Source organism: Ovis canadensis, chromosome 13, assembly GCF_042477335.2.
Source record: "Ovis canadensis isolate MfBH-ARS-UI-01 breed Bighorn chromosome 13, ARS-UI_OviCan_v2, whole genome shotgun sequence".
Classification (NCBI taxonomy): Eukaryota; Metazoa; Chordata; class Mammalia; order Artiodactyla; family Bovidae; genus Ovis; species Ovis canadensis.
In genome coordinates this window covers 89,240,477-89,262,002 of record NC_091257.1, presented here as the reverse complement: position 1 = coordinate 89,262,002, position 21,526 = coordinate 89,240,477, and the positions used below count along the sequence as shown (strand labels likewise).

Below are 21,526 nucleotides of genomic sequence, written 5' to 3'. Positions count from 1 at the left end.
AATCCCTGATACTAGGACAGACTGAGGCCAGAAAGAGAAGAGAGTGTCAGAGGATGAGACGGATGGATGGCAAAACTGATGAAATTGACATGAACTTGGGCAAACTTTGGGAGGGGGACAGGGAGGCCTGGCATGCTGCAGTCCATGGGGTTGCAAAGAGTGGGACATGCCTGGGTAACTGAACAACAATAACAGCAACAACATAGTATTACTATCACTATTATCATGTCTGACATTCATCAAGTGGTTACTCTGATAACGCTTGAACAAAGCATTTAACAAATGCATCTCTTTCACTCTCATCACAACACTTTGAGATTGATAGAGAAAGAGAAAAGCAATCTCTGAGTTCCAAGACCTGAGCTGGTACCACAATGGCTCTTCTTTTCTCCTGCTCAGCATAAACATTTCACAATGCTTCCACATCAATGAGACCATTCTGGATTGGTGAAAGATCTACACAAAAATAGGACATTGGATAATCATGTTTGAGCACTGAGCAAAGGAAACATTACGCAAACCATCAATATGACCAAACACCTTCCTATCTTGAGTGACTGTTAGATTTTGGCCAAGTACAACTCTAACCCCTATCTAGTCTTTGCCTCTTAGAGTTAAGATTAAGATACTCAGAGAACTATCACACTTCCTAAATATCATCCATCCAGACAAAGCCAGCTATCTGAAATCTTCCACAAATTCAACTCAGAAGCCCACATCTTATAAGTTCTTTTTAACATTGTCTTAAGAGGACTGCATATTGTTTTCCAAGATAATACCACTTCCTTGCTGCAGTGAGTAATAAACCCAACGAGTTCAACTAGAAATGGGAGTATTTTAGTGTTCTCTGGTTAGAAACATTGGTAAGTACAAGCCTTCTCCTTATTTTTATAAAGAAAGCAAAGCTCAGAGATGTTGACAATTTTCTCAGAACTGGAAAGCTATGAAAAATAGCACCAACACCCTGTGTGTTCTCCTTTATTCAAATACTAATACTTGCTCTGGTCTCCGTGACATAGTGAGACAGATACTGTCTGTTTCCAAAGTTGCCTCCATTGTAAATCTTCCAAGATGCTGAGCAAGAAAGCATCACCAAAGACCCTCTGCTTGCGAGAGTGGGATTCCCTGCCATGTTAGGAAATGAATACAGCAGCTAAGTGCCATCTCTATGTCTCCATTTCCTCCCTTGAAGGATTCTTAGCATGATGAAGAGAAAAATGCAGGCAAAATGCTAACACAGAGCCAGGGATACTAAATGGCAGTTGCCCTTTCTTTACCTGAAGTTAGAAGGCCCCTCCCCACATGTGACCTCAAGGAATCAGATTTCTTAGAAAAGTGGACAACTGAACTTTATGCCCATTCTCCTTCTGAAAGTCAGAAGGACAACCTGCACCCCAGTTTGACTGAACTTAGAAGTAAGGAAGAAAAGCTGTCATGTTGATGTGTGTATCTCCCAGGATTCTATGTAACTTGTGCAGCTATTAAGAAGTCGTTGATGACATAATGAGTTTGCTTCTTATACCCGGTAGAGCACAGTCTGTGGAAAGGGAAAGGGGAGGTGCTCACTGTCTGCAGAACAGTGAAAAGGATCACCATCTCCATGGACCCTATTGGTTGAGGTTTGTAGTTACAAACAACAGACTCCACTCCAGTCAGTTTAATTTTGAATGTGCATTTATTAAAATATAACCCATAGTGCTTGAGGCTACAGAAATGAAAATTACAAATCATTGTACAGTCCAGAAACATTTGTAAATGAAACTCTTCTCTCATGACTCGCGCTCAGAACTGGATGCTGGAAATACCGCCTTGGACATCCACAAGGAGAGCAGTGATGATGGGGACAGGGATGAAAGTGAAGATGTCATGAGGATGGGGGTGAAAACAAAAATCCTGTGTTGCACTGCAGGCTCTGAGTTAATGTGGTCATGAGGAATGTGTTCCTACCTTACTCCTTCCTTACTCAAATAATTATAAACAGCCTCATTGGTGTCAGGAACTGTGTGAAGTGCTAGGGATAAAAGGAAGACATGCTCTCACTGTGATGAGAGCCACCTGGATAGAATAGAATTAGACATGAGGAAAGGAAATAGGCAGGCTCTGCTGAGGAGGGTAGGGAGAGAAGGACTGTGAGGAGACGGAAGAGGTTCAAATGTAGACACAGCCCATCCTGCAGGAGTCCTCCTCAGACATCAGAGTTTCAGGGGCTACTCTTCGCATGTCCTCTGCAAAAAGAAAGGAACTTGTTGAGTGCCATCAGTGTAGCCCCAGACCTAGACAATGTTCAACTTAATAGATCCCATATTTTCAAAAAAATATGGACCCACATTCCCGAATCACGAACAAAAAGGAAGTGAATTTTCCAAGCCTAGGTGGGGCACTTAGGAGCACTGCAGACCTGCCCTGGAGGGTGGCTGAGTCAGTGTTCCCAACTGAGAAAGAGGAGCATGTGATCAGGCTCAGATGATCACAAAGAGGCCTCTGGGGTTGACCTTCTGCCATTTTCTCCCTGGAGAACTCGCTCAGTGTGTGGTTTCACAGGACACTGCAGCCTCTCTTGGCAGCAGGGAGGAGGAAGACACTGTGCAGGGTGAATGGTGTGTGGCCCCCTGAGCTCCGCCCCTTTCCCCAGCCCTTTCCCTCCCCCTGTGCCCTGCCCCCTGTCTTACCACAAGGACCCTGCCTTTGGATAGCAGGTCTTCATGCACTCCTCTAATGTTTGGAAGTTGTTTTCGTTTCCTCCACAACCGCCATATACAAACATCTCACAGTGTCCGGTCTGGGCATTGTAGAAGTACCTGGTCATCGAGCCGTTGCAGACACCCACAAATTTAGGCTCCACGCAGAAAGCAGGCATAAAAGCTGGGGAAACTAGAGAGGCAATGGCTCAGTTATGAGGATGGTCATCACTGCTCCGTACAAAGACAACAACTAGAACCACCGGTTTGTTGCAAGAGAGAATGCTAAAGTTGCGGCATGTGGTCAAATTGAAATGTCCATTTGAAAACACCCCTTCTGGGACAGAATATGAATGTTGCTAGGGATGACATAATATAGTAACCATTTACAAATGTATATCTCATCATAAAGTCTTCTAAGAAAGATAGGTATAATGCCTTTGATAAGCTGAAGAACATCTATAAGATTTCCAAGGTGGTCTAGTGGTTAAGAATCTGTATTCCAATTAAGTAGTCCTAGGTTCAGATCCTTGTCAGGAAACTAAACTTTCAAACGCTGGAGACACTAAGGAGGCAGGGCATAAATTCTTTATATTTATGACTGGAACTCTGTTCAAAGGATGTATGTAATATATTTCCCCTCTTCAGATGAGGAAATTGAAGATAACTTTTCCCATGAAACAGAGCCTGTGGATGGTAGAGTCAGAACAAGTTACTATGGTGTCACAATGCATCTGATATAATATATGATTCTACCAGCAATTTGGGAAACACAGTTTACTTGTAAGAGTTTCTGGAGCTGGCGACCTACTTTCATTACTTCCTTGTACAAAAGGTAACCTAAGCCCCCAAATCAAAGGGCAGACTGAGCCTGGATTTATCCTATCACAAATATGTGGTGTCTCTACCAACATTAAGCAATTCTCCAGACACCCACTGGGTGTTCCCCAGTCAATTGATGTCTGGTATGAAATCTATGCAGTTACTGCAGATCCCACAGGTTGAGCACCCAAGACTGTCCTCACTTTAGTGCGAGCGACTGTCCTCACTTTAGGTCCCCACTTAGTTTTGCTTATGACCAAATGGTTAAAATGGAGAGGTCCATGATCCCAACTCCATGTTCAACAACTGAGTGTTAATGATGACTAAACTTTGGACAACACTTACCTACTGTTCCCAGATGAATATACATGAAACATCACAGTGAAATGGAGGAGAGGAGTGGGGCCAGGGGGCAGTGGAAGTGTGTGGAGCCTCCATTCCCCAGTGAGTACAGCACCTCACAATGGTATTGACCACCCAGAAAACTCTCTGAATCCAAATACTTATGCACTGTTCAGGTTTCAATAAATAGGCTTTTTGAAGGAATCATTGGTCATTGGTCATTGATCTAAATCTCAGTGCCATTCCCTCTTCCCCGAGGTCCAGAAAATACAAACCTTTATTCTCCTCATTGAGTGTTGAGTATTCCATATTGAGTGTTGGCAATTCCTCTGGCATACGGTTTTCGAACTGGATTCCGGAAATCATCACCTGACCTATGAAGGAGAGTAAATTTCAAGACTTTCAGGAGGCCTGGTCCATGAAACAGGAAAACGATCAAACATGGATAAGATAATACCAGTCAAAAGACAACAAGGGAAAGGGCCTGGAGACTTTCATTATATTGTATCAGCCTTGCCCCCACAGGCTACCCCACAAAGGCTGTTTCTTGCTTTCCCTGCAGTTGCCCTCCTCCGTGGTTCGACATTTTTTGATTACTCTTAAAAACACAGGAATAAACATTATTTGATGGAGAAATACTTTTGCTTGGCCAAAATATGAAGGTAGGCAATCTTTTTTCAGATTAAAACACTCTGATGGAAAATGGACAAATCTGTTCATGACATGTGAATAAAGTCTTTCTATTCATAAGTCGTCATCTCTTCTGAGAACTAATGTAACGTGTTTCCCCTATACACATGAGGCAACTGCTGATTATTTGCCCCAGGAAACAAGCATGTGGCTGGCCTGGTCAGGACAAGAAGCTGTCATGTCACATCACATTTGATACACTATTGATTGGCTAGGAACTCAACCATACAAATGACGGGTGAGCGTTTCCAGGTCCAGGGTCTTACTTTCACTACTCACCTCCCCCCAAGCCTCACCTGAGCCCTCACATCACAGGCGAGGGTGAGCCTAGCTGAGTCTATTTTTCCTGACACCAAATACATGGTTTTTCCACCAACCATCTAATTCCCAGCATCCAACAGGCCTCCCACTGTCCACTGACTTCTGATATCATATCTGTGGAGTCAGGGCCAATGCCACAGGTTGAGGTATCAAGAATGCCCTGACCGCAGATGCCAGCCATGTGTTCTCAAGTTATCATGCTTCTGACCAAGAGATTAAAACTCGAAATTTCCATGACTCCACCTCCATGCTCAAAAAGTCAATTGAACCAGTGAACAAACTCAGGAAGACTCTTAATTACTGTTCTTAGAGTAACGTACAGGAAAAAACTCAGAAACCATGACATGGAGGAGATCTTTCAGACATGGGAGGAGTGGAGGTGAACGGAGTCTCCATGCCTTCCTGAGCAGAGCACCCTCACCTCATGACCGTTTCTTCCCATGTCTTAAGCTCTCTGAGCCAATACTTATGGATTTGTATTGAAGTTTCACTCAATAGGCATATGTGTTGAATCGTCAGCCAGTGGTGACTGACCTCAGGCTCAGTGCCCTCCTCTCTCCCCAGAAGAGCAGAAAGTTCTAACCTTTAAGTGCTTTCGTGACTATTTCAGCCAATCCTGTTAGTATACTGGCTCCTTTTCCGAAAATCTTGGTACCTAAGGAAGACAAACATTTCAAAATTTTCACAACTATTGGACCATGAACAAGAACAACATTCAAATATGAAAAATAAAATGATAGGGAAAAGTGGAGAAAGGAAAAGGCCTGGACAATTTGCTAATATTGTTCAAGCCTTGGTCCCATGAGCCAAGGGCTGGTGTTCATCCTTTCCCAGCAGTTCCATTTCTGAGTGGTCAGGGTCTGTGTGATTAATTTTTAAACAGAGGGATAATCAGTATTTGACCATAAATATTCTTTCTTTCTGGCCCCAAGAAAGTAGGTAGAGAAATATTTCATGAACATATCCTTGTGGAAAATGACCAAACATGGCCCTGAAATGTGAATAAACTGCTTATATTTATGACTGATAATATGTTCAGTGGAGAAGGAAATGGCAACCCACTCCAAGATTCTTGCCTTAAAAATCTCATGGACAGAGGAACCTAGCAGTCCATGGGTTGCAAAGAGTTGGACATGACTGAAGAAACTTTACTTCATGTTCAAAGAACTCATGCAGCACTTATCTGCTGTTCAGATGAGGACTATAGACGACTTGCCAGAGGACACACGGTATGAGGGTGAAAAGGTCCAAACAAGATACACCCTGTCACAACCCACTTGATATACTATCCTATTCTGCCTGGAACTCTGAAAATACCAGTAACTGGTAACAGCTCCTGGGTGCAGTGTCCCACTTTCATTACTCTCCTGGCCCAGCAACCGCCTGAGCTCCCAAAGCACAAGGGAGAGTGAGTTGGGTTTCCTTGACACCAAACATGTGGTGTCTCTAGAAACAACATCCAATTCCCCAAACACCCACTGGGTGTGCAACAATGCAATTTAATTCAGATAGGAAATTGGGCGAGTTAACATACATTCTGCATGTTGAGGTCTCAGAACTGTCCTCACTTCAGATGCCAGCCATGTGGGCCCATCCCTCATGATTTGACAAAGTGTCTGAAACTGGGAAGTTCCATTACTTCACATCCATGTTCAATAATTCAGTTAATCTGATGACCAACCTCAGGAAGACAACTCACATGCAGATCTCACAGTAATATTAAGGATAAATCTAGACACACCAAAATGAGTGAGATGTGCAAGGCAAAGTGGAAGTGGAGTTGTGGGGAGACTCAATGTCCTAGAGAACACAGGACCCTCATATCACCAACCTCACTAATTCAACAGCCCAAAAGCTTTTTGAACACCAACTTTTATGGATTGTTCTTCAGGTTTCATTCAACAGGTATTTTGATTGAATCATTGGCCAGTGGTTACTGTTCCCAAAATCAGGGCCGTCTTCTCTCCCCAGAAATATAAGAAGATCAAACCTTTAATCACACCGCCGAGGATACTTTTGACCACATGTACTACTGAACGCTTCTCAAGTACCCGCTTCTGGCTTGTCTCCACACCTATAAAAGACAGAAAATTCCAGATTTCAGGAGGCCTGGTCCATGAACTAAAACAAGGATCAAATATGCATAATAAAATGGTAGTGAAGAGTGGACGAAGGAACAAATATGGATAATAAACAGTTGTCAAAACGGGACATGGAAAGGGGACTGGAGACTTTCCTAATAATGTCTCAGCTTTGGTATCAAAAGTCAACCTACAGAGGACTGTTTCACACATTCCCTGCAGAACACTCATACCAGGTTTTTCTAATTTCTTCTCATGATAACCGAATACTCCTTATCTGACATCTAAATATTTTTTCCTTGCCCAAACTAAGAAGGTAAAGAAATTTTTTGAGAATTATACATCTAGGTGGAACATGCACAAAACTCACCATGAAACATTTATGCAATGTTGAGGTCTCAAAATATAGGTTTATTGATTGAATCATTGGTCATTGGTCATTGATCTGAATCTCAGTACCCTTCCCTCTTCTGCAAGGTCCAGAAAATACAAACCTTTATTCTCCTCACTGAGTGTTGAATATTCAATCTCGAGTGTTGGCAATTCCTCTTGTGTATGGTTGTCGAATTGTATTCCGGAAATCATCACCTGACCTATGAAAGAGAGCAAATTTCAAGAGTTTCAGGAGGCCTTGGTAATGGAAATAGGAAAAAGATCAAGCATGAATGAGATAATAACAGTCAAAAAACAGCGAGGGAAAGGGCCTGGTCACTTTTGTTATATTGTATCAGCTTTGCTCCCACAGGCTACCCTACAAGGGCTGAGCTTCTTGCTTTCCCTGCAGTTGCCTTCCTATGTGGCTCAACATCTTTTGATTACTCTTAATAATACAGGAATGAACATTATTTGATAAAAAAAAATTTTTTACCTGGCCAAGACATGCAGGTAGAGAATCTTTTTTCACAATAAAACATCGTGTTGGAAAATGGACATATCTGTTCTTAACACATGAATAAAGTCTTTCTATTCATAACTCGTCATCTGTTCTAAGAACTAATGTAGCCCTGTTCCATTCTTTTGGAATCCTGTTCCAAAACTAATGTTTCCCTTGTTCAGAAGAGGAAATGGCAGATGACTTGGTCAGGACAGAAAAATGTGGGTGGCCTGCTCAGGACAATATACTGTCATGTCACAACTAATTTGATACACTATATATTGGCTAGGAACTCAACAATACAGAGAACTGGTGAGAATTTCCAGGTCAAGGGTCTTACTATCACTACACACCTCCCCAAGACGCACCTGAGCCCTCACATCACAGGGGAGGGTGAATCTGGGTGAGTCTATTTCTCCTGACACCAAAGGCGTGGTCTTTCCACCAACCATCCATTTCCCAACACCCAACAGGCTGCCCCTGTACTTTGATTTCTGATACCGTGTCTGTGGAGTCAGGGCCGATGCCATAGGTTGGGGTAGCAAGACTGCCCAGACTTTAGATGCCAGCCACATGTTTTCGAGTTATCATGTTTCTGAATAAGTGACTGAAATTTGAAATTTCCATGCTACCTCCGTGCTCAAAAGCTCAATCAAACCAGTGAACAAACTCAGGAAAACTCTTAATCACTATTCTCAGAGTAACATACAAGAAAAAACTCAGAAACAGTGAAATGGAGGAGATCTTTAGGGCATGAGTGTAGTAGAGTTGGATGGAGCCTCCATGCCCTTCTGAGCAGAGCACCCTCACCTCATGACCATTTATCCCCACCTGATAAGCTCTCTAAACCAATATTTATGGGTTTGTATTTAGGTTTCACTCAAGAGTCGTATGTACTGAATTGTCAGCCAGTGGTGACTGACCTCAGGCTCAGTGCCCTCCACTTCCCCAGAGGAGCAGAAAGTCCTAACCTTTAAGGGCTTTCTTGACTATTTCAGCCAATCCTGTTAGTATACTGGCTCCCTTTCCGACAATCTTGACACCTAGGAAAGACAAACACTTCAGGAATATTGTACCATGATCCCAGACAATGTTCACATATGAAAAATAAAACGATAGGAAAATGTAAGACAGAGGACAGGCAAGGAAATTTTTCTAACATTCTACAAGCCTTGATCCATGAACCAACCACACAAGGTCTGGGATTCATGCTTTCCAGTCAGTTGCTGTTCTCAGTGGTCCAGGTCAGTGAGATTAATTTTTATATAGAGGGATAATCATTACTTATCCCATAAATATTCATACTTTCTGGCCCCAAGTAAGTAGGTACAGAACTGTTTCATGAACACTTCCTGGTGTAAAATGACCAACCATAACCATGAAATGTGAATAAGCTGTTTATATTTATGACTTGTAATATGTTCCCAGAACTCAGGCAGCACTTATCTGCTGTTCAGATGAGGACTATGCATGACTTGCCAGAGGACATATGGTTTGAGGGTGACAGGATCCGAACAAGATACACCCTGTCACAACCCACTTGATACACTATCCTACTCTGCCTGGAACTCTGAAAATACCGATAACTGGTGACAGCTCCTGGGTACAGTGTCCCACTTTCATTACTCTCCTGGCCCAGCACTCACCTGACTCCCAAAGCACAAGGGAGAGTGAGTTGGGTTTCCTTGACACCAAATATGTGGTATCTCTAGAAACAACATCCAGTTACCCAAACACCCATGGGGTGTGCAACAATGCAATTTAATTCGGAGAGGAACTCAGGGGAGGTCACATGCATTCTGCAGGTTGAGTCTCAGAATTGTCCCGAGTTCAGGAGCCAACCATGTGCGCCTATTCGTCATTTATGGCAAAATGTCTAAAACTAGGAAGTTCCAATATCCCACCTCCCTGTTCAATAATTCAGTTGATCTGATGACCAAACTCAGGAAGATGCTCACATAACCACCCTCCCTTATTAACAGCACAGAAGCTCTCTGAATCCCCACATTTGTGGATTCTTCTTACACTTTCACTAAACAGGAATTTCGATTGAATCATGGGCCAGTAAGGACTGTTCCCAGTCTCAGTGCCCTCTCCTCTCCCCAGAGCTACAGGAAGAACACAAACCTTTAAGCACACCGCCGAGGATACCTTTAACCACGGGAAGTACTGAACGCTTCTCAATGCCCTGTTTATGGATTGTCTCCACACCTAGGAAAGAGAGTAAATCCAAGAGTTGCAGGAAGCCTGGTCCATGGACTAAAACAACGATTAAATATGAATAATAAAATAGTCATCAACAGTGGACAAATGAGGCAAAAAATTTGGATAATACACAATAGTCAAAACAGAACATGGGAATGGGCCTGGAGACTTTCTTGATAATGTCTCAGCTTTGGTATTAAGAGTCAACCTACACAGGGCTCTTTCTTACATTCCCTGCAGAACATTCATCTCAGCTTGCCTCAATTATTTTTCATGATAGCAGAATACTCATTTTTTGACACCCAAATATTCTTTGTCGCCCAAAGTAAGTAGGTACAGAAATTTTTCTTATGAATGCATATTGGTGGAACATGCACTAAATTCACCACGAAATATTTATGTGCTGTTGAGGTTTCACGAAATAGGTGTATTGACAGAATCATTGATCATGGGTCTGAATCTCAGTGCCCATCTCTCTTCCCTGAGGTCCAGAAAATACAAACCTTTATTCTCCTCAATGAGTGTTGAGTATTCAATCTCGAGTGTTGGCAATTCCTCTTGTGAATGGTTATCAAACTGTATCCCGGAAATCATCACCTGACCTATGAAAGAGAGTAAATTTCAAGAGTTTCAGAAGACATGGTCCGTGAAACAAGAAGAGGAACACAGATGCATAATATAATACCAGTCAAAGGACAACAGGGGAAAGGGCCTGGAGACTTTGCTATTGTATCAGCCTTGCTCCCGCAGGATACCCCACAAGGGCTGTGTTTCTTTTATTTCCCAGTAGTTGCTCCCCTCGTGGCTCAGATCTTTGATTACTCTTAACAATATGGGAATAAACGTTATTTGATAAAGAAATATTTTTACTTGGCCACAGAAAGCAGGTAGAGAAACATTTTCTCCCCTTAACACATTGTGTTGGAAAATGGACAAATCAGGTCATGACACATGAATAAAGTCTTTCCTTTCATAACTCTGCATCTGTTCTAAGTACTAATGTAACATGTTTCCCCTGATCAGATGAGGAAACTCCAGATGACTAGCCCAGGAATAAGCATGTGAGTTGCCTGGTCAAGGCAATATACGATGGAGTCACAGCCCATATGATACACTATTGATTGGCTAGGAACTCGATAATACAGAAAACGGGTCAGAGTTTCCAGGTCCAAGGGATTGCTTTCACTACTCACCACTCCCCAAGCCTCACCTGAGCCATCAAATCATAGGGGAGAATGGGTCTGTGTTTTTTCCTGACACCAAATATGTGGTTTTTCCAACTACCATCCAATTCCCAACACCCAACAGGCCACCCACTGTCCATTGGCCTTAGACACCATATCTGTGAAGTTAGTGCCAAAGCCACAGGTTGAGGTATCGAGACTGCCCTGACTTCAGTGCCAGCCGTGTGTTCTCAAGTTATCATGTTCCTGAACAAGTGACTGAAATCCGAAATTTCCACTCTACCTCCATGCTCAAAAACTCAGTCAAACCAGTGAACAAACTCAGGAAAACTCTTATTGACTGTTCTCAGAGTAACGTACAGGAAAAAACTCAGAAACGGTGAAATGGAGGAGATCTTTAGATCACGGGTGTAGTGGAGTTGGATGGAGCCTCCATGCCCTTCTGAGCAGGGCAACCTCAACTCATGACTGTTTCTTCCCACCTGATAAGCTCTCTGAGCCAATATTTATGGATTTGTATTGAGGTTTCACTCAAAAGTCGTATGGATTGAATCGTCAGCCAGTGGTGACTGACCTCAGGCTCAGTGCCCTCCTCTCTCCCCAGAAGAGCAGAAAGTCCTAACCTTTAAGGGCTTTCTTGACTATTTCAGCCAATCCTGTTAGTATACTGGCTCCCTTTCCGACAATCTTGACACCTAGGAAAGACAAACATTTCAGGAATATTGTACCATGATCAAGGACAATGTTCTCATATGAAAAATAAAACGACAGAAAAATGCAAGACAGAGGACAGGCACGGAAATTTTTCTAATATTCTACAAGCCTTGGTCCATGAACCAACCACACAAGGCCTGGGTTTCCTGCTTTCCTGGCACTTGTTGTTCACAGTGGTCCAGGTTTGTGTGATTAATTATTAAATAGAAGGATAATCATTACTGGTCACATAAATATTCATACTTTCTGATCCAGGTAAGTAGGTACAGAACTGTTTCACGAAGATTTCCTGGTGTAAAATGTCCAATCATGGCCATGAAATGTGAATAAGCTGTTTATATTTATGACTCGTAATATGTACTCAGAGCTTATGCAGCACTTATTTGCTGTTTAGAGTAGGAATATCCATGACTTGCTGAAGTACACATGGTTTGAGGGTGACAGATCCGAACAAGATACACCCTGTCACAACTCACTTGATATACTTTCCTATTCTGCTTGGAACTCTGAAAATACTGATAACTGGTGACAGCTTCTGGGTACAGTGTCCCACTTTCATTACTCCCCTGGTCCAGCACTCAACTGAGCTCCCAAAGCACAATGGAGAGTGAGTTGGGTTTCCTTGACACCAAATTAGTGGTGTCTCTAGAAACAACATCCAATTCCATAAACAACCACAAGGTATATAACAATGCAATCTAATTCAGGGACGAAATTTGGAGAGTTAATATGCATTCTGCATTTAGAGTCTCAGATTTGTCCCAAATTCTGGAGCTAGCCATGTGGGCACATTTCTCATGATTTGGTGAAGTGTCTAAAACTGGGACGTTCCATTACATGACCTCCCTGTTCAGTAACTCAGTTAATCTGATGACCAAACTCGGGACGACAACTCATAGGGATCACGCCTTGTTATTACGGATAATTCTAGGCACACCAAAACACATGTCCAAGGCAAAGTGGAAGTGGAGTTGTGGGGAGCCTCCATGTCCTAGAGAACACAGGACCCTCACATCACCACCCTCCCTGTTGTAACAGCCCAGAAGCTCTCTGAATGCCCACATTTGTGGATTCTTCTTGCAGTTTCACTAAACAGGAATTTTGACTGAATCATGGGCCAGTGAGGACTGTTCCCAGTCTCAGTGTCCTCTCCTCTCCCCAGAGCTACAAAAAGAACAAACCTTTAAGCACACCGCCGAGGATACCTTTAACCACGGGTAGTACTGAACGCTTCTCAATGCCCTGTTTATGGATTGTTTCCACACCTAGGAAAGACAGTAAATCCAAGAGTTGCATGAGGCTGGTCCATGGAATAACACAACGATCAAATATAGATGATAAAATAGTTGTCAACAGTGGACAAATGAGGGAAAAAATATGGATAATACACAATAGTCAATACAGAACAAGGGAATGGGCCTGGAGACTTTCCTAATAGTGTCTCAGCTTTGTTATCAAGAGTCAACATACACAGGGCTCTTTCTTACATTCCATGCCGAACATTCATCCCAGGTTGCCTTAATTATTCTTCATGATAGCAGAATACTCATTTTTTGACACCCAAATATTCTTTCTGGCCCAAAGTAAGTAGGTAAGGAAATTTTTTAGATGATACAACTTGGCGGAACATGCACTAAATTCACCACAAAATATTTATGCACTGTTGAGGTTTCACAAAATATGCATATTGATTGAATCATTTGTCATTGGTCATGGACTGAATCTCAGTGCCCTTCCCTCTTCCCCGAGGTCCCAAAAATACAAACCTTTGATCTCCTCACTGAGTGTTGAGTATTCAATCTCGAGTGTTGGCAATTCCTCTTGAGTACTGTTATCAAACTGTATCCCGGAAATCATCACCTGACCTATGAAAGAGAGTAAATTTCAAGAGTTTCAGAAGACATAGTCTGTGAAACAAGAAAAGGAACACAGATGCATAATATAATACCAGTCAAAAGACAACAGGGGAAAGGGCCTGGAGACTTTCCTAATATTGTATCAGCCTTGCTCCCACAAGATACCCCACAAGGGCTGTGTTTCTTGCTTTCCCTGCAGCTGCTCCCCTCGTGGCTCAGATCTTTGATTACTCTTAACAATATGGGAATAAACGTTATTTGATAAAGAAATATTTTTACTTGGCCACAGAAAGCAGGTAGAGAATCATTTTCTCCTCTTAACACATTGTGTTGGAAAATGGACAAATCAGGTCATGCACATGAATAAAGTCTTTCCTTTCATAACTCTGCATCTGTTCTAAGAACTAATGTAACATGTTTCCCCTGTTCAGATGAGGAAACTCCAGATGACTTGCCCAGGAATAAGGATGTGGGTTGCCTGGTCAAGACAATATACGATGAAGTCACAACCCACATGATACACTATTGATTGGCTAGGAGCTCGACAATGCAAAAAACAGGTGAGAGTTTCCAGGTTCAGGGGCTTGCTTTCACTACTCACCGCTCCCCAAGGCTCACCTTAGCCATCAAATCACAGGGGAGAGTGAGTCTGGGTTTTTTCCTAACACCAAATATGTGGGTTTTCCAACTACCATCCAATTCCCAACACCCAACAGGCCACCCACTGTCCATTGACCTTAGACACCATATCTATGGAGTTAGTGCCAATACCACAAGTTGAGGTATCGAGACTGCTCAGATTTCAATGCCAGCCATGTGTTCTCAGGTTATCATGTTTCTGAACAAGTGACTGAAATCCGAAATTTCCACTCTACCTCCATGCTCAAAAGCTCAATCAAACCAGTGAACAAACTCAGGAAAATTCTTACTCACTGTTCTCAGAGTAACATACAGGAAAATACTCAGAAACAGTGAAATGGAAGAGACCTTTAGGGCACGGGTGTAGTGGAGTTGGATGGAACATCCATGCCCTTCTGAGCAGGGCAACCTCAACTCATGACCATTTCTTCCCACCTGATAAGCTCTCTGAGCCAATATTTATGGATTTGTATTGAGGTTTCACTCAAAAGTCGTATGGATTGAATCGTCAGCCAGTGGTGACTGACCTCAGGCTCAGTGCCCTCCTCTCTCCCCAGAAGAGCAGAAAGTCCTAACCTTTAAGGGCTTTCTTGACTATTTCAGCCAATCCTGTTAGTATACTGGCTCCCTTTCCGACAATCTTGACACCTAGGAAAGACAAACATTTCAGGAATATTGTACCATGGTCAAGGACAATGTTCTCATATGAAAAATAAAACGACAGAAAAATGCAAGACAGAGGTCAGGCACGTTAAATTTTCTAATATTCTACAAGCCTTGGTCCATGAACCAACCAAACAAGGCCTGGGTTTCATGCTTTCCAGTCAGTTGCTGTTCTCAGTGGTCCAGGTCTGTATGATTAATTTTTAAATAGAGGGATAATCATTACTTGTCCCATAAATATTTGTTCTTTCTGACCCAAGTCAGTAGGTACAGAACTGTTTCATGAACATTTCCTGGTATAAAATGACCAAACATGGCCATGAAATGTGAATAAGCTGTTTTTATTGATGACTGGTAATATGTTCCCAGAACTCAGGCAGCACTTATTTGCTGTTCAGATGAGGACTATACATGAATGCCGCGGGACACATGGTTTGAGGGTGACAAGGTCCGAACAAGATACACCCTGTCACAACCCACTTGATATACTATCCTACTCTGCCTGGAACTCCGAAATTCCGATAACTGGTGACAGCTTCTGGGTGCAGTGTCCCACTTTCATTACTCTCCTGGCCCAGCACTCACCTGAGCTCCCAAAGCACAAGGGAGAGCGAGTTGGGTTTCCTTGACACCAAATACGTGGTGTCTCTCGAAACAATATCCAGCTACCCAAACACCCATGGGGTGTGCAACAACACAATTTAATTCAAAGAGGAAATCAGGGGAGGTCACATGTATTCGGCATGTTGAGTCTCAGAATTGTCCTGAGTTCAGGAGCCAACCATGTGTGCCCATTTCTAATAATTTGGCAAAGTGTCTAAAACTGGGACGTTCCATTACCCCACCTCCATGTTCAATAACTGAGTTAATCTCGTGAACAATATCAGGCAGACGCTCACATCACCACCCTCCCTGTTTTAACAGCACAGAAGCTCTCTGAATCCCCACATTTGTGGATTCTTCTTACAGTTTCACTAAACAGGAATTTTGATTGAATCATAGGCCAGTGAGGACTGTTCCCAGTCTCAGTGCCCTCTCCTCTCCCCAGAGCTACAGGAAGAACACAAACCTTTAAGCACACCGCCGAGGATACCTTTAACCACGGGTAGTACTGAACGCTTCTCAATGCCCTGTTTATGGATTGTCTCCACACCTAGGAAAGACAGTAAGTCCAAGAGTGGCAGGAGGCCTGGTCCATGGACTGAAATTACTATCAAATATGGATGATAAAATAGTCGTCAACAGTGGACAAATGAGGGAAAAAATATGGATAATACGCAATAGTCAAAACAGAACGTGGGATGGTCCTGAAGACTTTCCTAATGTCTCAGCTTTGGTATCAGGTGTCAACCTACACAGGGCTGTTTCTTACATTCCCTGCAACATTCATTCCAGCTTGCTCTAATTATTTTTCATGATAGCAGAATACTCATTATTGACACCCAAATATTCTTTGTCGTCCAAAGTAAATAGGTAAAGAAAATTTTTTATTTTAAATATATTCATTAGATGAATACATTAGCAGAACATGCACTAAATTCACCCTTAAATATTTATGTGCTCTTGAGGTTTCAAGAAACAGGCCTTTGGACTGAATCATTGATCACTGGTGATGGATCTGAATCTCAGTCCCCTTCCCTCTTCCCTGTGGTCCAGAAAATACAAACCTTCATTCTCCTCAAAGAGTGTTGAGTATTCAATCTGGAGTGTTGGCATTTCCTCTTGAGTACTATTATCAAACTGTATCCCGGAAATCATCACCTGACCTATGAAAGAGAGTAAAATTCAAGAGTTTCAGAACACATGGTCCATGAAACAAGAAAAGGGACGCAGATGCATAATATAATACTAGTCAAAGGACAACAGGGGAAAGGGCCTGGAGACTTTCCTAATATTGTATCAGCCTTGCTCCCACATGCTACCCCACAAGGGCTATGTTTCTTGCTTTTCCTGTAGCTGCTCCCCTCGTGGCTTGGATCTTTCCATTACTCTTAATAATATGGGAATAAACATTGTTTGATAAAGAAATATTTTTAGTTGGTCACAGCAAGCAGGTAGAGAATCTTTTTTTCCCCTTAACACATTGTGTTGGAAAATGGACAAATCAGGTCATGCACATGAATAAAGTCTTTCCTTTCATAACTCTGCATCTGTTCTGAGAACTAATGTAACATGTTCCACTGTTCAGATGAGGAAACTCCAGATGACTAGGCCAGGAATAAGCATCTGGGTTGCCTGGTCAAGATAATATACGATGAAGTCACAGCCCATATGATACACTATTGATTGGCTAGGAACGTGACAATACAGAGAACGGTTGAGAGTTTCCAGGTCCAGGGGCTTACTTTCACTACTCACCTCTCCCCAAGCTTCATCTGAGCTTCAAATCACAGAGGAGGGTGAGTCTGGGGTTTTTCCTGACACCAAATATGTGGTTTTTCCAACTACCATCTAATTTTCAACACCCAACGTGCCGCCCAGTGTCCATTGACCTTGGATACCATATCTGTGGAGTTAGTGCTGATGCCAAGGTTGAGGTATCGAGACTGCCCAGACTTCAGATGCCAGCCATGTGTTCTCAAGTTATCATGTTTCTGAACAACTGGCTGAAACTCAAAATTTCCACTCTACCTCCATGCTCAAAAGCTCAATCAAACCAGTGAACAAACTCAGGAAAACTCTTATTCACTGTTCTCAGAGTAACGTACAGGAAAAAAACTCAGAAACAGTGAAATGGAGGAGATCTTTAGGGCATGGATGTAGTGGATTTGGATGGAGCCTCCATGCCCTTCTGAGCAGAGCACCCTCAACTCGTGACCATTTCTTCCCACCTGATAAGCTCTCTGAGCCAATAATTATGGTTTTGTATTGAGGTTTCCCTCAAAAGTCGTATGGATTGAATCGTCAGCCAGTGGTGACTGACCTCAGGCTCAGTGCCCTCCTCTCTCCCCAGAAGAGCAGAAAGTCCTAACCTTTAAGGGCTTTCTTGACTATTTCAGCCAATCCTGTTATTATACTGGCTCCCTTTCCGAAAATCTTGGCACCTGTGAAAGACAAACATTTCAGGAATATTGTACCATGAACCAAGACAATATTCACATATGAAAAATAAAACAGTAGGAAAAAGTAAGGCAAAGTAAAGGCCTGGAGAATTCTCTAATATTGTACAAGTCTTGGTCCCATGAACCAACCACCCAACAGCTGGGTTTCATGCCTTCCCAGCTTTGCTCTTCTCTGTGGTCTAGTTCTGTGTGATTAATTTTTAAACAGAGGGATAATCCTCATTTGACCCATAAATATTCTTTCTTTCTGGCACCAAATAAACAGGTATAGAATTGTTCATGAACATTTCCTGGTATAAAATGACCAGACATGGCCATGAAATGTGAATAAGCTGTTTATATTTATGACTCATAATCAGTTCCCAGAATTCATGCAGCACTTATCTGCTGTTCAGATGAGGACTATGGATGACTTGCCAGAGGACACGTGGCATGAGGGTGACATGATCCAAACAAGATATACCATGTCACAACCCACTTGATACACTATCCTATTCTGCCTGGAATGCTGAAAATACCAATAACTGTCACAGCTTCTGGGTACAGTGTCCCACTTTCATTACTCCCCTGGACCAGCAATCTCCTGAACTCCCAAAGCACCAGGGAGAGCGAGTTGGGTTTCCTTGACACCAAATATGTGGTGTCCTTCGAAACAACATCCATTTCTCCAAACACCCACTGGATGTGCAACAATGCAATTTAATGCACATAGGAAATCAGGGGAGTTAATATACATTCTGCATGTTGAGGTCTCAGAACTGTCCTCATTTCAAATGCAATCCATGGGGGACCATCCCTCATGATTTGCCAAAGTGTCTAAAACTGGGAAGTTCCATTACCCCACATTCTTGTTCAATAAGTCAGTTAATCTGATGACCAAAGTCAGGAAGACCACTCACATAGGGATCGCACCTTGTTATTTAAGATAATTCTAGGCACACCAAAATGAGTAGATGTGCAAGGCAAAGTGGAAGTGGAGCTGTGGGGAGCCACCATGTCCTAAGGAACACAGGACCCTCACATTACTGCCCTCCCTGTTGTAACAGCCCAGAAGCTCTCTGAATGCCCACATTTGTGGATTCTTCTTGCAGTTTCACTAAACAGGAATTTTGATTGAATCATGGGCCAGTGAGGACTGTTCCCACTCTCAGTGTCCTCTCCTCTCCCCAGAAGTACAGGAAGAACAAACCTTTAAGCACACCGCCGAGGATACCTTTAAGCACAGGTAGTACTGCACGCTTCTCAAGTCTCTGCTTATGGCTTGTCTCCACATCTAGGAAAGACAGTAAATCCAAGAGTTGCATGAGCCTGGTCCATGGACTAAAACAACAATCAAATATGGATGATAAAATAGTCGTCAACAGTGGACAAATGAGGGAAAAATTATGGATAATATGCAATAGTCAAAACAGAACGTGGGAATGGGCCTGGAGACTTTCCTAATAGTGTCTCAGCTTTGGTATCAGGAGTCAACCTACACAGGGCTGTTTCTTACATTCCCTGAGAACATTCATTCCAGCTTGCTCTTATTATTTTGCATGATAGCGGAATACTCATTATTTGACACCCAAATATTCTTCGTGGCCCAAAGTAGGTAAAGAAATCTTTCGAGATGAATACATCTTGGTGGAACATGCACAAAATTCACCATGAAATATTTATCCACTGTTGAGGTTTTAAGAAATAGGCATATTGACTGAATCATTGGTCATTGGTCATTGATCTGAATCTCAGCACCTGTCCCTCTTACCCAAGGTGCAGAAACTACAAACCTTTATTCTCCTCACTGAGTACTGCATATTCAATCTCGAGTGTTGGCAATTCCTCTTGTGTATGGTTATCGAATTGTATTCTTGAAATCATCACCTCATCTATGAAAGAGTAAATTTCAAGAGTTTCAGGAAGTTTGGTATATGAAACAGGAAAAGGATCATACATGGATAAGATAATACCAGTCAAAAGACAACAAGGGAAAGGACCTGGAGACTTTCGTATATTGTAAAGCCTTGTTCTCACAGGCTACCCTACAAGGGCCATGTTTCTTGCTTTCCCTGCAGCTGCCCTCCTCCGTGGCTCTATAGCTTTTCATTGCTCTTAATGATACAGGAATAAACCTTTTCCAACAAGAAACATTCTTACTTGGCCACAGCAAGTAGCTAGAGAATATTTTTTCAGATTAATCATTGTGGTGGAATGTGGACAAACATGGTCATGACACGTGGATAAACTGTTTCTACTCATAACTCATCATCTGTTCTAAGAACTCATGTGACATGATTCCCTGTTCAGATGAGAAAACTGCAGATTACTTGCACCAGGACACACATTCAGGAGGCTTGGTCAGGACATGATACTGTCACATCGCTACCCATTTGATACACTATTGCTTGGCTCGGAACTCGACAATACTCAGAACTGTGAGAGTTTCCAGGTCCAGGGTCTTACTTTCCTAACTTGCCTATCCTCAAGCCTCACCTGGGCCATCACATCACAGTGGTGGGTGACTGTGGGATTTTTCCTAACACCAAATACATGGTTTTTCCAACAACCATCCAATTCCCAACACCCAACATGCCACCCTAAGTCCACTGACTTCTGATACCATCTGTGGAGTTCAGGCTGATTCCACAGGTTGATGTAGGGAGACGGCCCTGACTTCAGATGCTAGCCATGTCCTCTTGAGTTATTGTGATTCTGACCAAGTCACTGAATCTTCAAATTTCCACAACTCCACCTTCATCCTCAAAAACTCAATCGAACCAGCAACCAAACTCAGGAAAACTCTTAATCACTGCTCTCAGTGTACATTACAGGAAAAATCTCAGAAACAGTGAATATGAGGAGATCTTTAGTGCACGGGAGGAGTAGAGATTGACGGAGCCTCCATGCCTTCCTGAGCAGAGCACCTTCAACTCACGACCGCTTCTTCCCCCCTCAGAAGTTCTCTGAGCCAGTATATATTGAGTTTTATTGAGGTTTCACTAGGGGGTCAATATGTACTCAGTCGTCAGCCAGTGGTGACTGATCTCAGTCTCAGTGCCCTCCCCTCTCCCCAGGGGAGCAGGAAGTCCTAACCTCTGATTGTTTTGTTCAGCATTTTAGCCAATCCTCCTAGTATACTGGCTCCATTTCCGACAATCTTGGAACCTATGAAAGACAAAAATTTCAAACATTTCAGAATATTGGAACATGAACCAGGACAACATTCACATATGAAAATTAAAATGATAGCGAAAAGTGAGAAAAGGGAAGGCCAGCGGAACTGTCTAATATTGTAAAGTCCTTGGTCCGTGAACCAGCTGCACGAGGCCTGGGTTTCCCGCTTTCTTGGCAGCTGCTCGTCTCGATGTTCTAGGTCTCTGCAATTAATTTTCAAACGGAGGGATACTCATCAC

General features: G+C 42.7%; 1 protein-coding gene across 1 annotated transcript; it reads right to left on the bottom strand.

Moving 5' to 3' along the window:
* Window positions 1-1,656: 1,656 nt before the first annotated feature.
* Window positions 1,657-21,272, bottom strand: LOC138416830 (trophoblast Kunitz domain protein 1-like). Its single transcript, XM_069546327.1, has 19 exons — window positions 21,207-21,272; window positions 19,904-20,002; window positions 19,321-19,404; window positions 18,042-18,113; window positions 16,737-16,835; window positions 16,139-16,222; window positions 14,983-15,054; window positions 13,678-13,776; window positions 13,093-13,176; window positions 11,821-11,892; window positions 10,517-10,615; window positions 9,936-10,019; window positions 8,780-8,851; window positions 7,429-7,527; window positions 6,844-6,927; window positions 5,437-5,508; window positions 4,118-4,216; window positions 2,670-2,871; window positions 1,657-2,225 (listed from the first exon to the last, which is right to left on the bottom strand). Coding segments are annotated over exons 1-19 (1,599 nt in total). The 5' UTR covers window positions 21,229-21,272; the 3' UTR covers window positions 1,657-2,224.
* Between the last annotated feature and the right edge of the window lie 254 nt (window positions 21,273-21,526).